The sequence below is a fragment of the Syzygium oleosum genome, unplaced genomic scaffold (genome assembly GCF_021117445.2).
Source record: "Syzygium oleosum isolate NSW1041296 unplaced genomic scaffold, Sole_v2.1 Sole_v2.14, whole genome shotgun sequence".
In the NCBI taxonomy this organism is placed as follows: Eukaryota; Viridiplantae; Streptophyta; class Magnoliopsida; order Myrtales; family Myrtaceae; genus Syzygium; species Syzygium oleosum.
The window spans coordinates 7,498,512-7,513,200 of record NW_026607498.1 but is presented as its reverse complement, the minus strand read 5'-3'; the positions used below and the strand labels follow the sequence as shown (position 1 = coordinate 7,513,200).

The 14,689-nt window shown below is 46.0% G+C and overlaps 4 protein-coding genes across 5 annotated transcripts; 1 reads left to right on the top strand and 3 right to left on the bottom strand.

Moving 5' to 3' along the window:
- Window positions 1-981: 981 nt before the first annotated feature.
- LOC115691293 (mavicyanin) lies at window positions 982-1,985 on the bottom strand. Its single transcript, XM_030617892.2, has 2 exons — window positions 1,708-1,985; window positions 982-1,559 (listed from the first exon to the last, which is right to left on the bottom strand). The coding sequence occupies exons 1-2, from the start codon at window positions 1,901-1,903 to the stop codon at window positions 1,144-1,146; spliced, it is 612 nt and encodes a 203-aa protein (XP_030473752.2). The 5' UTR covers window positions 1,904-1,985; the 3' UTR covers window positions 982-1,143.
- A 2,199-nt stretch (window positions 1,986-4,184) lies between these two features.
- Window positions 4,185-6,068, top strand: LOC115691269 (uncharacterized). The gene is made up of 3 exons (XM_030617866.2): window positions 4,185-4,609; window positions 5,362-5,719; window positions 5,817-6,068. Exons 1-3 carry the CDS (start codon window positions 4,226-4,228, stop codon window positions 6,017-6,019), a joined length of 945 nt encoding a protein of 314 aa, XP_030473726.2. The 5' UTR covers window positions 4,185-4,225; the 3' UTR covers window positions 6,020-6,068.
- Window positions 6,069-6,269: 201 nt separating this feature from the next.
- LOC115691270 (uncharacterized) lies at window positions 6,270-7,411 on the bottom strand. The gene has a single exon (XM_030617867.2). It carries the CDS (start codon window positions 7,286-7,288, stop codon window positions 6,470-6,472), a length of 819 nt encoding a protein of 272 aa, XP_030473727.2. The 5' UTR covers window positions 7,289-7,411; the 3' UTR covers window positions 6,270-6,469.
- Window positions 7,412-8,423: 1,012 nt separating this feature from the next.
- Window positions 8,424-13,970, bottom strand: LOC115691268 (pentatricopeptide repeat-containing protein At4g19440, chloroplastic). 2 transcript variants are annotated; one of them, XM_030617864.2, is made up of 5 exons: window positions 11,104-13,970; window positions 10,304-10,380; window positions 9,788-9,885; window positions 9,614-9,674; window positions 8,424-8,939 (listed from the first exon to the last, which is right to left on the bottom strand). In XM_030617864.2, the coding sequence occupies exon 1, from the start codon at window positions 13,722-13,724 to the stop codon at window positions 11,166-11,168; it is 2,559 nt and encodes an 852-aa protein (XP_030473724.2). In that variant the 5' UTR covers window positions 13,725-13,970; the 3' UTR covers window positions 8,424-8,939; window positions 9,614-9,674; window positions 9,788-9,885; window positions 10,304-10,380; window positions 11,104-11,165. The 2 variants fall into 2 exon arrangements, with proteins under 2 accessions (XP_030473724.2, XP_030473725.2); XM_030617865.2 differs by lacking the exon at window positions 10,304-10,380.
- Window positions 13,971-14,689: the final 719 nt, after the last annotated feature.

The following is a 14,689-nucleotide window of genomic DNA, read 5'->3' as shown; positions in this document are numbered from 1 at the left end:
TTGAGTGAGGACGAGAGTAAGTGAAGAAAGAGTCATAAAAAGAATTGGGTCTAAGTAAATTGTGGACCCATCTAATACCCATATTATTTTGGACTTTATCATTATAAACCAATTTATTGAATATATCTAACACAGCCCATCAAATATGGGTTAAGAAATGAGTTTGTAACCCATTTTGACGGGTCTAATTACCAATTCATCGTTGACCCGAATTCGGAGTAATCCAACATCATAAGTTAGATAATGTCGGGTTAAAACAAAGTCTTTCTCAATTCTCGATGTCTGATCAGATAAAAGCTTCCGAATAAAACCCATTTATTAGCTTGGCCTCTTGAACGACCTTATGCAAATCTATTATTAACTTTACTTCCCTGCTATTTACGTTACCGGCAACTATTATTCTCGGCGTTCGTATTGTTAAAATCGCTGTCGTTTGATGTCCAAAATTTTACAGAAAACCGTTTCTTCATAATCTTTATCGATTCACATCGGTCCGTTCACATCGCAAAAGGTACTTCATCGTCCCTTTTTTGGTGAAAACAATCGGGCAAGCTAAATGCTTCGTATTTGACAAAACGCCGTCCGGATCTTGGCATATGATTTTTGGGTTTGGATCTTAGCGATCAAAAAACTCTTGGTAGATCTTGGCACGCAAAGAGGAACGCGGAGGCGCGGTGCTGTCGCCACCGACGCGCAATTCTAGCTGTCCAAAAAAATAATAACAATTAATTTAATTATTTTTATTCGGGTCGAAATCAATTTTAATTTTATTGATTAATGCAACTATTGAGCCTCGAAATTGCCGTAAAGCATCTGGCGACATTACGCAGGATTTCTGGGACCACCCATTGGTAATCTAAACCTAAATCTTTGTTCTTCCTTTTTTAGAAATCAGCAAAACGCAGCTGCAAAATAAACTTCTTTTTTTTCCCTTGGATTTCTTAAAAAGAAAGTGAATACAATTAATGGGTCCAGTTTAAAAAAAAATTGAAAATTTTATTCCCTCGAGCTCTGCTCTAAAGAATTACAACGGTTTGAAATAAAATTTTACTATATGCAGAAATTCTTGAATAAGCAAAATGGCCGAAAGTGTAGCGAGATTGAATAATGCTCAACCATATTGTTCCCCGGAATTTCTGCTCCTCACATGAACCGGCCGCCGCCGCCGCCGCCGCCGGTCGCGGCGTACGCGAGAAGCCCGACGGCCATCGCCGCGAGCGCCGGCGGAACGCCCCGGGAGTGCGCCGAGGACGTCCCCGCCGGGATCGACCCGAACACGGTGGGGTAGGAGGGCGAGATGTCGGGCAGCGCGTTCGGGCCGCCGGACGGGGCGGAGGCGGAGGCGGAGCCGTTCCCGGAGAGGACGGAGATTTGGAGCTTCTGCTCCTTCTCGCAGTGGCCCGGGGTGCCGCTGGTGAAGTAGAACACGCCGGGGGAGGTCACGTTGAAGAGGGAGTTGCCGTTGTTCATGTACAGGATGGGATCCGTGACGTTGCAGGCGTCGTAGGCTTGCTGCGTGACCTGGACCACCGAATCCTGGCTGGGCGGGTACAGGAACACTGCATTTGAGGGATGCAGAGCATGTCAAGGCCATTCCTTTGTTCTCTCCATAAAACAGGGGAATTCAAGCTCTTCGAACCCGGGCGCTACGTTTCGGAAATGCGAATCAAGATTGGATGAGAGGGAGAGAGAGGGGGAGAGACTTACAGAGGGAATCGCCGAGCCTGAGGGAGTGGTACTTGGACCACTGTGCATAGACTTGAGAGTTGGATTCGGTGGGGATTCCCCAGGCGTCCAAGTCGCCCACCTTGTACTGGTAGGACGAGACGTGCACGGAGATCATCAGAAGCTGGAGGAGGGCAGCGCAGAGGAACTGGAATCTTGGGCTTCTGGGAATGGCCATCTTCTCTCTCTCTGCTGAGCTTGTTTAGCTTTTCTTGCTTCTCAGAAGCTTGAAGGAGTGAGGCTCTTTTATTGTTTCAGTGGAAGTTCCAGATCGGTGGAGAAGAAGGAGGAGGAGGGCAAGTTTTGGGTGCAGTTACCGCATTGCCCCTCTTGTGGAATCATGGACTCGCGGTCAAATTTATTTATTGGTTTTTAAAATTCACTTGCTTTGCGATGAAAGGAGATGCAATCGATTACTTTAATCTCTTCTTTCGGTGAAGAAGGCTCAAGAAGTGCACACCAAAGGAAGCCCCCAAAAGGCTCCTCTTTGACAGCTTGAAAGTGCCCCAAAACATGTTTTCGACATGCCTCAGTCTGTAATTCTACTTCACTAATAGGGACATATAGGGAGAACAGTATTAATGTTGTTAACGGGTTAATTTCGAGGCACTTGTACGATCCATAATCGATATCTTTTTAGCGGCGATGCTCGACCCGCTAGCGAAATTCTCGTAATGTTAGCATGAGAGGAAGCGAAACGTTAGAGAAAGGGGAGATAATGGTGTTTCCATGAAGATCTTTCAGGAAGTAAAAAAGGGAGATTATCAAGAATGGTATTGGAAAAAACTCTTTGCTGATGGCAAATGAGCATACCCATTATAAGGCAAAGCCCAAGAAATCTTTCTTCTCCATAAACCAGTCATAGGGTCAAAATAGTAAAAGGAGGGAATCAAGCAAGAAGACCAATGATAGATCGCACATGGTCCAGTTGGACAGTCGCATACACTCCATCGGCAAGCAGGGGATGGAGTCAAGAATCTAGTGCTGGTACAACACAACTTGTTTGTAAATTTGAAATTGGACATAAAGAAATCATCATGTGGAGATGGCATGAGAGGACGAGAGCACAAGTGAAGCCTGTCTGTACCCCCTCAAGCAGTGTCACATCCCATGGGTGTTTGGGAAGGAGTCCATGTGGCATGAGCCATATGATGTGGTGAGAGAATGAAGGAAAGGGGGCTTCCATTGCTTCCATTGACAGCCAGTCCATGAAAGATTAGCAATGTCATTATTGGCTTTGTGTAAATTTCTATGTCCAATCTTCTTCGAGTTCATGTGCCACTTCGTGGTTTTTGTTGCATCTGGGTCCCCACCTTGAATGCTAGATCAGATGGTATGACACCATCTCTAATACAAAAATATCGTTGGACCAATTTCCCCCGTCTCTAATTCTTGTAATTCAAAGTTTATCTTAGTCGATAGGTCCTATGATAAATATAAAGCCAGATCAAGACGGTTAGATAGAAGAATGGTCCCTTCCAAAAGATCCTAGGAAAGCCCGAACTTGCGATTAAATGTAATGAGGCGAATGATGAAGGAATACGATAAGCGATTTAGTCAAATTTATATTGCTAGTTATGCATGAATTGATTGAATATTTTGTAGCAGATGTGAGACCATAGCTTAAATATATTGCTACGTTGGTCACTTCTATTGCCAATGATGTATTAGTGAATCGTACGAGCTCGATGATCTTTTGACAAGTGTAAGCTTCTATACATGTAGTTATTGAGGGATTCACACGACTTGTGTAGTTCATCTTTTTTTTTTTGTATAATTTATGTATCTTTATTATTAATTTTCTAAGGTAAGGTTTTATTAGATACGAGATATTTTTCCTCCGAAAAAGTTGCAAACATACAAACAGTTTTTCATTTGTTAATTTTTTTTTACACTATTTATGAAAATCCTTTTCTTTGGAAAGGTTTGCAAACATGTCATGAAAGTATTTGATTGCACAAATCACACGATTCGGGAATTTGTTATTAAATAAATCAAAATCGACTTGACCCAAATGATAATAATAACTCGATAGATTGATTTTTTTTTTTGGTGAAAATTGAATTGTTAATATACCTAAATATCATAAGGTTGAGAAAAAGGTAAAAAAGTCAAACTGGTACACCTGTGACAAATTTACTTTAAACCAATTTTTTAACCATAAAAAACCTAAAACTAATACACTCGTGATAAATTTACCCTTCGTAAAATTGAATTAATATCACGAAAAATCACAAATTTGTAAACCCGTGACAAATAAAGAGATAAAATCCCAAGCTGGTATACCCGTAAACTGTTACGTGTCATCAAACTCAGTAACTTAGCGGTAAAATTTAACGGAAAATAATGAGAGTAGATTTATTATAAGTATATCAATTTGGGATTTTTAGTGGTCAAAAAATTAATTTGAGATATATTCATAGGAAAATCTCGATCCGTATTTACGTAACGAATATCTTCGAATACGAGTAGCCGAGGAGAGGATAAGCAAAAAGCTCCAATGGAAGCGCAGCTGCTCCTGCAATCTCTGGCCCCCGTCCCGATCTTCCCCAAGTCGAGCCGCTGCCCCTCGCCCCCACGCCGCCGAGCTCCGCTCAATCCCGCCGCCTTCGTGCGGCGGGCGCCCCGGACCTCGGTCCCGAGATGCGGCGCCCCCGAGAGCGAACCGGGCGGCGACCTGAAGGGCGCGCTGTCGGGCATGGTGGGCGAGCGGGTGGAGGAGCTCCTGCGCAGGGAGGAGAACAGGGGGTTGCTGGACGGGCTGGAGCGAGCTTCGCGGAGGGTGGACAGGGCCAGGCGGGAGCTCGCGGAGATCGAGAGGCAGGAAGCCGAGGCTCGGCGGACGAGGAATTACGTCGAGCAGCTGGAGGGCAGAGCTGCCGAGGTGCTTTCCTTGACTGTTGATCGTTTGAATTTTAAACCCTTTGAAGGAAATTCCGCATTGTGTATTGGGGAACGTGGGAAGATTTGGGATGCGACCGGCTCTCTCTTTTAAATTTGAAATCTTGGGGAAAGCTGCGCGGTGAGACTGGTATGAGCGATTCATTAGGCTTGAGAGGGGCAATGAATAGTTTCGGTAGAGAGAGAGAGATGATCTTTGAAGGGGTAGATTGATTGAGCTGCTTGCGAGCTCCTCCTGGTCGATTTGAGCTCACTCGATGCGAATTTGGCTCGAGTTTTTATCGAGTTTTGAGTTGTCAAGTCTCGAATTTTGACGTATCCAATCGTCACATGATTATCGCTCCTGTGGTAACATCAGAATCACTGTAATTTCTGTTGTTTTTTATTGTGTTTCTTATGCTCGAGTCGGAAATTCTGAGTTCAAGCTTGAGCTGGAGATTTTCTTGAGTTGTGCTCTGTAGTATTCTTCTGACTATCGAACCAAGTCGAAATGAGCTCAAGGGGGTCGAATTATTATAAACTCCGACTAGAGCGTGACTGATCAAGCTCGATGGAACTCAAGTTGATCGGAGTCCTCATTTTCGAATCAGATACAGCAGAGAGTTGAGCCGTGTGTCTCGGTCATGTTCTTTGTCGGAAGAACGCGGCTTGATTGCTCTCCTGATCATGACATTACTCCAGTGTTTGATTATCATTGCGTCTCTGACAAGGAAATCGTTGTTGCGCGTGTTGAAGATTGCAGAATCCCAGAGGGAACTATCGGAAGCAAGGGCCTTGGTCGAAGAAGCCGAGCGCTCGCTCTCCCAAACCGCAAAAGCTCAGGATGAAGACCAAGATGGCACGCAAATTAATCGAGAAGAAGAGAGATGGGAGTCTGTTAAAGCAGCTTCTGTGTCTGCACTGGTAGGTACCCTCGCGGGTCTACCGCTTTCGCTCACTCAGGTCGCCGCGGTCTCCCAGCTGGTACTCCCTTTGGGGATTGACTTCATCAGCTGCGCGCTGTTCGGAATCACCTTCCGCTACGCAGTCAGAAGAGACTTGGACAACATCCAGCTCAAGACAGGAACGTCCGCGGCTTTCGGATTCGTTAGAGGTACATGCTTTTGAGCTCACAGACTGACGAAACGATTCCTCAAACGTTATGTAACGATTTTGCGCTGAATGTTCACTGTTATGAATTTGCGATGCAGGTCTTGCTTACCTGGGCGCAGGCCCGCCTCTGGAGCTGAATTTGGAAAGTTTCCTGTCGCACGCCTTTTCAGGCGCGGTGTACATAGCCGAAGGTCTGCTTATATTTGTTTTCGCAGCAGTCGGTCTAGATTTCTGCTTCAAGATGCGGGTTATGAGTCCTTTTCCCATAGAAAGGCCAGAATCAAGAACAGGTTCAGGTTAGACGCGATGTACATATGCTTATATTCAGCTGATAATACAACATTATTCAATGGCCCGATGTCTGCGACTTCTCGACGCCGTTGCCCGGCTCTGGTTTGGGTAGTTTTAGTCTTGAAAAACTGGTCGAGTGGGGTGAAGCGAAGAGGAGTCGAGTTTACATTAGGACCCAGATGGCCGGCATTAGTTCAGTTGGTCCATTTCTATGATCTTTAGATGGTGAAAAGCTTCATTGATGTTCTGGAGCAGTCGAGTAGATTTGAAATGTGACTTTCATATCATCTCTCTCGTTCTAGCTATTGATACGAGGAATCGAGCATGCCAAAATTGAGACTTTCCACATCAATGGCAAGATGGGGAGATTGAAGAGGTGGTATCAGATCTATTTACAAAGAATATTAAGGAAAGAAAGTTAGATTAAAAATCAAAAGCTCCCGCCAAAGTCCAATCTCCATCAGAGTAATCTCCGGCGCCGGAGGCTCTTGGCGGAAGCCTTGGACACCAAGTAGCCCACGCCGAGGCACGCCACCCATATCCCCACGTCGACCGCCCACCTCACTCCCTCCGTGTTCACCTCCCAATCCTCGCCGTCCGATCTGCACTCCTCCTCCTCCTCCCCTCCATCCGATCCGCACTCCCCCTCGCCCTCGCAGCAGCAGCAGCAGCAGCTGCCGTCCGATTCGCTCTCCGCCTCTCCCTCCTCCGGAATCTCCTCCAGCCCGCGAAACGCTCTGCCGCTCTTCCTGCTCCTCTTCCTCGCCACCATCTCCACCCTCTCGCTCATCGCCACATGCCCCTCCGCCGCCACGCAGACCTCCGACACCCACCCGGCGCCCGCCAGGATCTCCCTCTCCAGCGTGCACGCGCACTCCAGTCTCCACTCCAGCCCCTCCTCCCTCCGGAAGCTCCCCCGCAGGGCCTTCTCCTCGCCCATGTACACCTCAAACCGTAGCCCGGGCCCTGCCCAGACACGGTCCCGGGAGCCGTAGACCACGTCACCGCGGCGGGAGGCCAGGGGGGTGACGACGCGGTGGAGGGTGAGGAAGGCGGGGTGGTCGGGGCGGACCTTGGAGCCATCGATCTCGAGGGGGCGGCCGGCGATGCTGGGGAGGTAGAGGAGGGTGAGGGAGTCGGGGAAACGGCCGGGGCCGGGGCCGGGGCCGGGGCTGGGCTCAGGGCAGGAGAAGCGGACGTAGAAGGCCTTGACGTCGAGGCGGTCGGCGGCGGGGGAGGGGGAGGGGCGGAAGTGGGGGAAATCCGTTGACCTGCACATACTATGGTCCGAGCAACGGCTACGTGATATTATGGAAGAAGAAGAAGAAGAAGAGGAGGAGGAGGAAGTATGTTTGTATTTGACAAAATCCGTGAACGAATGGGAGTTGATTTTGGAGGGGGTTTAATATATGGTGGTGTGGGAACGGCGGCAGAGACGTGGGGGACCGGGAGGAACGTGATATCCGGGGGGTGGGGTGGTGAGGCACACGGTTTTTGGAGGGGACTTGGATTTTTCCGTGTCTGTTTTTCTATCTTCCTTTGTCTTTTTGAGATATTATCTCCATACAAAATATAAAAAGATAATCGATAAATTAGTTAAAAGAACCCAATTAAATTATCACTTTTCATGAAATTACTGCCCCCACCCCTTCATTTTAAGTGTCTCTCAATACTTTGATGAGACCCATTTGTTTGAGTTATAGATGTAATTGGTACTTCGAAGGCTTTTTTCCATTTCGTATCGAACATAGCGAAAGATGCGCTCGTCGTCGCGATCTATATTTCCCGGACGGTGGGTATCCCTACGTCTCTCTGATCGAAAGAATTTCCATGCGACCGAGATTCTGACTGGTGAATCGAAATACGGACGCCATCCACGTTTGGTTTCGGTTAAGTTCGTAGACGGGTGATTGTCCACAATTTTGTAATCCACGGATCAAAATACGGATTAGAGGAGGTTTCTTTCGTCAATCGAAGATCGAGAACGATATAATCAAGAATATCGATCGAGGTCGATAACAAGTGGGATATAAAGAATTATTGCGATGTTGAAAACAAGGGGCGCCTCTCTATTTTTTCTTTTTATAAATGTTTTTGGGCAGTGGGTGGTTAGGGTTTGGCTTGGCTTGGCTTGGCCTGGCCGACGAAGTTGCAAATTGCGACTTGCAAACGCCGTGAAGCGTGAGGAGGATGAGCTTCCGAGTAGCTGGCCCCCCATCACCTTTTCCTCCTGATTCCTCTTCTAGAATTCTAGATTTTGTGTTTTCATTGAGGCGATGTCAATAGTCCACACACAAACCCCGTGTATACACCCTTTTTCGCCCTCGAAAAATATTATCATCATCGACTGACTGACCGACCGGCGTCGAAAATCGAAAGGTGGGTGCGATATAGTTTTCAAATTAGTTAAGAGATTAAATGGAATCGGATTTTTTTATTTCCATTTTTCCTACCACTCGTGTAATCATCAAAAGAATCGTGTGGCATGCACAGCTATACATGCATATGGAAAAGGGACGGCTCTGGATTGCATGAACGACGTTGCGTTTTGCCGTCCGTCGTTGTCGCAATGACCCAACCCCAGCTTTTTCACGCAATGTCGTTTAGCTTCTGACCCTTGTCTTGGACCCCCCTCTTGGATAATACCATGGGCTGAACTGAAACTTGTCTTCCCTTTCCCGCTCGGCTCTTGTCATCCTCTCCAGCAAAATGACGAGGCGAGGGATCGAGTTCCTTGTGAAGCACCTCCCCTCGATAAGAGAAAAATCCGAGCATGACCTCACGGCACGAGAGCTGGAGTCCGAATTCGGCGACTTTTTCCACAGCAAGAGAAGTTCCGCCTCTTGGCCCCTTCAACTCTTTGGATATGTGTTCGAGTCGCTCTGATTCGGTTCTTCTCGCAAGTCGAACTAACTCAGCAGCGCGGGAGCCTGCGCTTAACATTCACAATACAAACATATTCAGAAGGAGAAAAAAACATGGATGACCTATAGAATTCACAAGAACTAACTCAGCACAACTTTCACTTTACTCCATCTCTATTACACTTGATTAAAGAGTCCATGAATGAAATCCGTTCGGATACACATAATTTATCCCTTGAATTTTCCAGGGGACAAGACTTCGATTCACAATTAAACTCTCTTCTCTGAAACCCTTTCGGAACTAGCATGCTGGGCTCTATAAGCTTTTGGCCCCTTCTGTGTGTGTTGAAGTGGACTAAGCCTACTTACACCTCTGTCCGCTCTCATTTTGACTCTGTTTTATTAAAAAAGAAGAAGTATGTTCTCTGAAACATGAATTTATATATATATATATATATATATATATATATTTTTTTTTGATCTAGTTAAAGAAAGAACAATATCCTCTCATTGTTTTCCTTTAAATATGATCATCTTCTATATGTATTGTATCATGATAGAGAGAACCTCCTGTTCGGATAACAGCTAAAAACAAGAGATCAAACTAGATGTGAGGGCACTTATTTTTCTTCAAAGTGCTGAAAATTGATTCTGCCGTTGTATATGAATGAAGCAAGCAAATTGCAGGTTAATTGAAGGCTAAATAATACTAGAGCTTGATGCCAACACAACAAAAGTACCTGAAAATACTTGTAATCTCAGCTGTGCAGGGGGGAGCTTTTGTATGGTCATCGGGCAAACCTATCAGCCATAAAATGAAATTAACATGTCGGCAACAATTCTAAAAGGGAGTTTCAATATATCATGCTATCCCTTAGACAGTCTTGTTTGTTTAGAAATAGGACATCAATTACCTCCAACGGCCACCAATCACAGACGCAATCCAGTGTAGACAATTCTAAGGAGTGACATTATCTTCACATATCAGGTTGATGATGCTCGGTCCGTGCAGCTGGGTAACAACAGACGAGAAATGAAACAGCTGTCAATTCTAAGTATTGGTGTCGGCTTCAAGCATCAAGTTGATGCTCAGTTAAATGTAGTGATTTTACATAGCTGGAAAAAATAGACTTGTCTCTAACATCAGAAAAATAGATATATTTGAAGCTTATGGACCATGCAGGCCCATGTAAACCACCCAAACATTTCACCTGATATTCAAAGGTCACAAAGGTTCGTACCTAATCATCTTAGAAACAACCATCATTTAGCCCGTTCAGCAAACTAGATATAACTTAAATGTAGCTTCTCTCAAAGGAAGAGGAAAACGAAATGAACTTAGCCAATATAAAGACATATAGATGGATGCCAAACGTTCAAGATGCACACTTGCCATTGAAACTACACATCTCCCACGACAACATTCTTACCGTGGTGACAGATCCAAATCAAATGATCGTTACTTCAGCAGATGCTTAAGTAGGATAAGCACATTCTCGAAATTCACCTGAATAAAGATGTGAAAAAAGGTCACTCCTATGGTACCGCTTAAGATTCAAAAGATACAAATTCACTCCACAGGATGATCCAGAGTGACCCCAGTAAGATAAGATACATAGCAGACGACAGAAGATTACTGAATGAACATGCGGCAGAGCCAATGGTAGATTCAAGGGTCAAAAGTCAGCTTTGGACTCACAAGTGAGATGCTTATTAACATAATACAACTTATGAGAAGGCATAGCAACAAACCCAATGACTACCAAGCTTTGTCCCACAATGTCAGCGTAAGAAAATTCATGTAAATTTGAACTCCTTTATTAATATGAAAAGGGAAATTCCAGCTCATGAGTACGACATATGCATCTCATCTACAAGTCCATAAAACTGACTTAAGACGCCACATTCTATAATTTAAACGAGTAACATACCAACCAAAAGAGAGGATGACCTAGGAATGTTGAGACAAACAAAATGTGGATGGCTAAGAAGATTTACGAGCACTTACGCCAAGGAGATAAATAGCTTGTGATGCAAGTAAAATGAACTACCTAAGAAATGAACCTTCAGATTCTGGTGTCATCTAATCATTTTTGAAAAACGCATGCTAATAATGGCTCTAGTGCACGGAAATCAGTTTCCCTAAAAATAGACGTGCTGAATAAATATATATTGAGCATATACAAGATAGACCAATAAATGTTAGCCACAAAAGGAGATTGAACTTTACCAGACAGACCAAGAACTTGTTCCAAAATCACAGGTGTTGAGAATTAAGCACAAGATTCTTCCTCATGGCCCTGGATATCTAATATTTGGCCTCTGAAGCCATCCATTAATCAACGTGGTATATGTGATTTTGTTGGACAGTACTCCTCTGCCACACACCTGGTCACACATTTCAGAAATTTCATCCACCTTCCCCAGTTTGCTTAACCCATTTTCCAAGACATTGCTAGTAATGATATCAGGAGCAATCCCATTTACTGCCATCTCATTCAGAAACTTAGTTACTTTTATCATATCACCACATCTAAGATATCCATTAATCATCACAGTATAGGTAACTTTATTGGGGTGTATGTTATTTGAAGACATTTCCAGCAACATGGCCTCAGCCTTATCCATCTGGCCTAGCTTGAAATAGCCATTGATGATGGTGGTGCAACAGAAAACATCTGGCTGGACACCTTCCTTGATCATTGCACTCAAGATGGATCTTGCTTCCTCAACAGAACCATTCGTGCACAGTCCATGCATCAGGGTACCATAAGTGACAGAAGTCGGTGGAATGCCCTCAGTTCTCATTGCATCGCGCAGTTGCAAGGCTACCAAAGTATTTCCGTTCCTGCAATATGCTCTGATCAGTATGTTATAAACAATAGAATTTAGTTGCACTTTCTTCATGACCAATTCATTGAAAAGGTTTTCTCCTTTTTCAAGTTTGCCAGCTCTGCAGTAACCATCCATCATGATTGCATAAGTGTATATATCAGGAGTCAGACCAGCTCTTTTGCATTCATCCCAGAGATTAGTAGCTCTCTCTATGTCACCCAGGTCACAAAGGCCATGTAGTAGCAAATTGTAGGTAAAGATGTCAGCCGGAATGCCTCCCTTAACCATCTCATCCCTCAACTTGAAACCTTTCTCGACTTTTCCTTTCTTGCAAAAAGCCAAGATGAGTATGTTGTATGTTATTATATCCAACACCAAACCCCTTTCTACCATCTCCTTGAGGATCCTAAAAGCCTCTTCCATATTATTAGCTATATAAAGTCCATGAATCAAAGCGTTGGATGTGACTGTGTTGGCTGTAAATCCTTTTCCTAGTAGCGAGAACCAAAGTTCCACTGCATCCGAAATTTTTCCAACTTTACAAAGTCCGCCGAGCAATGTGGTCAACACTGCGTCATTGGGCTTTAAATTTCTCGATAACATTTCCCTAATAAGTCTCAGAGCATGGTCGAATTTAGAACTCCTACATAACCAGCTAGCCACTGAATTAAAAGCACCAGGATTTACAGCTAGCCCCTTCAGTAGCATCTCCTCCAAAAGGAGCTCAGCGCTCTCCATCTGATCTTTTATGATATAACCCCGTAAAAGAGAATTTAAAGTTACTGGATTGGTACTCATACCCTTGGACGTCATATCCTCAATAATCTCTAGTGCCTCGCTGATTTTTCCTGCTTTACAATACCCACTTATCAGAGGGTTGTATACAACATCGTTCAAAACAAACCCTCTATCAGATGCTTCTCCCATGAATATTTTGGCCTCATCAAATCTCTCCAATTTCATGAGGCCGTTAATCAGAATGCTATAAGTTATAAGATTCGGATTCACACCTTTTTCTATCATCTTCGCTTTAAACTGCAATGCAGCATCTAATCTCCCGTTCTTGCAAAGACCATCAATCATACTATTGCACGTAACCGCATTTGGAGACACCCCCGACTCTTCCATTCTCGTAAACAATCGGATAGAATCTTCCACTCTCCCTCCTTTGAAAAATGCATTGATTGCAATGCTAAATAAATTAACATCCGGAGAAACACCGCAAAGCATGGCTTCAAATGCTTCGTAGCACTTCTCAAGCTCGTTCGCCTTGACCAAAAAACTCAACAGAAAATTGCAAGTCTTCAAAGATGGGAACAAACCCTTATCAGCTAATATCCTAAACGCATCAATAGCATAACCAGAACCCTTATCCTGAAATTGGGTACAGCAAACATGTATCAACGTATCCAATGCCCGAGCTCCGACGGCCGGACCAGACACTGCGTTCAGCTCCGCCAACACAGCAGCCAACTCAATGTGTCGATTCCCGAGATCCGCACTCGAAACAGGCAGCTTCCCAAGAATCAACTCTGTCAATAACCACCTCGCACGCGGCAAACGGTCCGAATCAATGAGCAGGAGAACCAAAATGCAGTACGTCCGGACGGTGAACGGGAACTTGAAGGACTGAGCCGCGACGTAAAAGAACTTGAGGGTGGTCTTCATCTTAACGTCCGACCGGACCGCGAAAAACACCCGATCGAACTCAACGGGAGACAACCGCGCAATCACCGACCTACACTGGGAATGGGCGAGGCGCGAGCTCGACAGCATCGACGACACGGACTTGAGCACGCCCTGATCGAGCCGCCGACTCGACAGGGTCGAAGGAGCCGGTTCGACCGAGCCCCCAGGAGGCTCGGGTCGGGGATCACCGGGCGACGGCTGCCCGGAGCGGCGGCGGTCGGGGCGGAGAGGGGACGGGGCATCGGAGGAGAAGCTGATCAAGGGGCGAGCGACGGAAGGGACGGCGGCGAGGGAGGGCTTCGCCGGGACGAGCCTCCTCAAATCCATGCGCGAGCGGGGTTGATCCGAGCGACCCGGAGTGGGAACTCATGAGGGTGGAGGAGGTGGCAGCGAAGGAGACGGGGGGACGGGGAGGAGGAGGAGCAGCGGCAGCGTCGGGCGGAGTTGGTCGGGGCGGAGGAGGAGGAGGAGGATTGGGCGGCGGCGGCGGGGAGCGGCGACGGAGAGGCCACGCGGAGCAACGGACACCATTTGAGGTTCTTCTGGGGTTTGTGCTAGCTCTTTGATGGCAGTATGGGTTGTCGAGTGAAGGAAGATGATCTTGCGATTGGGCCGTGCCGAGGAATGATGTTGGGCCTACGTTTGACGAGCGTCGGCCCGTGAGCCCGACTGGTGGACAGTGGAGGAGTGGTTCCCGGTTGGTTCGATTTTTGCCAACGTTTTCGAGTTTAACAGAAGTTCAAACTTCAAATCTCGACCTTTGCGGAAATCGTTAAGTCTTAGTGATCAGGATGGACATCTGAACATCTCAGTCCTGAACGGTTTTGCCGAACACCATGATGTGCGCCTTCAATCTCACGGATTATTTGGCAGGAACGGCTTGTTTTAGTCACCGATTGATTACCGGCTGCCAAGGTAAATTATTTTAGAGTCGGGTTTTGGGAGTTGGAAGTTTAGGTCGAGGAGGAGGAGATGTGACGGCGGCGCGAGATGGTAATCTGGGTAAGTGAATTTTGGCAATCGAAAGGGCCGGTTGTTGGTGATGGTGGCGAAGGGGATGACCGGGGCGATTTCGTTATTGTAGTGGTGGAAAGGAAAGGATGGAGAAGGGCGGGGCAAACACGCGAAAGTGAAGGTATGATGGCGGTGGTCGGGGTGGTAGAGGGAAAAGCATGTCGATGGCCACGGTATGCAAGGCTATTGATGGCAGCGACGGCGGCGGCTGTGGTGGTGAGGGAATTGCGAACAGCTCCCAAGGACCCTAAGCTACAGGAAAGCTGTTAGGAGTTTAG

What these genes read in the sequence shown, in the direction of transcription:
- LOC115691268 (XM_030617864.2), bottom strand. Translation starts at nt 13,724, where the DNA reads ATGGATTTGAGGAGGCTCGTCCCGGCGAAGCCCTCCCTCGCCGCCGTC.
- LOC115691270 (XM_030617867.2), bottom strand. Translation starts at nt 7,288, where the DNA reads ATGTGCAGGTCAACGGATTTCCCCCACTTCCGCCCCTCCCCCTCCCCC.
- LOC115691293 (XM_030617892.2), bottom strand. Translation starts at nt 1,903, where the DNA reads ATGGCCATTCCCAGAAGCCCAAGATTCCAGTTCCTCTGCGCTGCCCTC. An exon ending in CAGGCTCGGCGATTCCCTCT is followed by an intron (nt 1,560 to 1,707) that starts GTAAGTCTCTCC and finishes CCTCAAATGCAG; the next exon opens with TGTTCCTGTACCCGCCCAGC.
- LOC115691269 (XM_030617866.2), top strand. Translation starts at nt 4,226, where the DNA reads ATGGAAGCGCAGCTGCTCCTGCAATCTCTGGCCCCCGTCCCGATCTTC. An exon ending in TGGAGGGCAGAGCTGCCGAG is followed by an intron (nt 4,610 to 5,361) that starts GTGCTTTCCTTG and finishes CGCGTGTTGAAG; the next exon opens with ATTGCAGAATCCCAGAGGGA. An exon ending in GGCTTTCGGATTCGTTAGAG is followed by an intron (nt 5,720 to 5,816) that starts GTACATGCTTTT and finishes TTTGCGATGCAG; the next exon opens with GTCTTGCTTACCTGGGCGCA.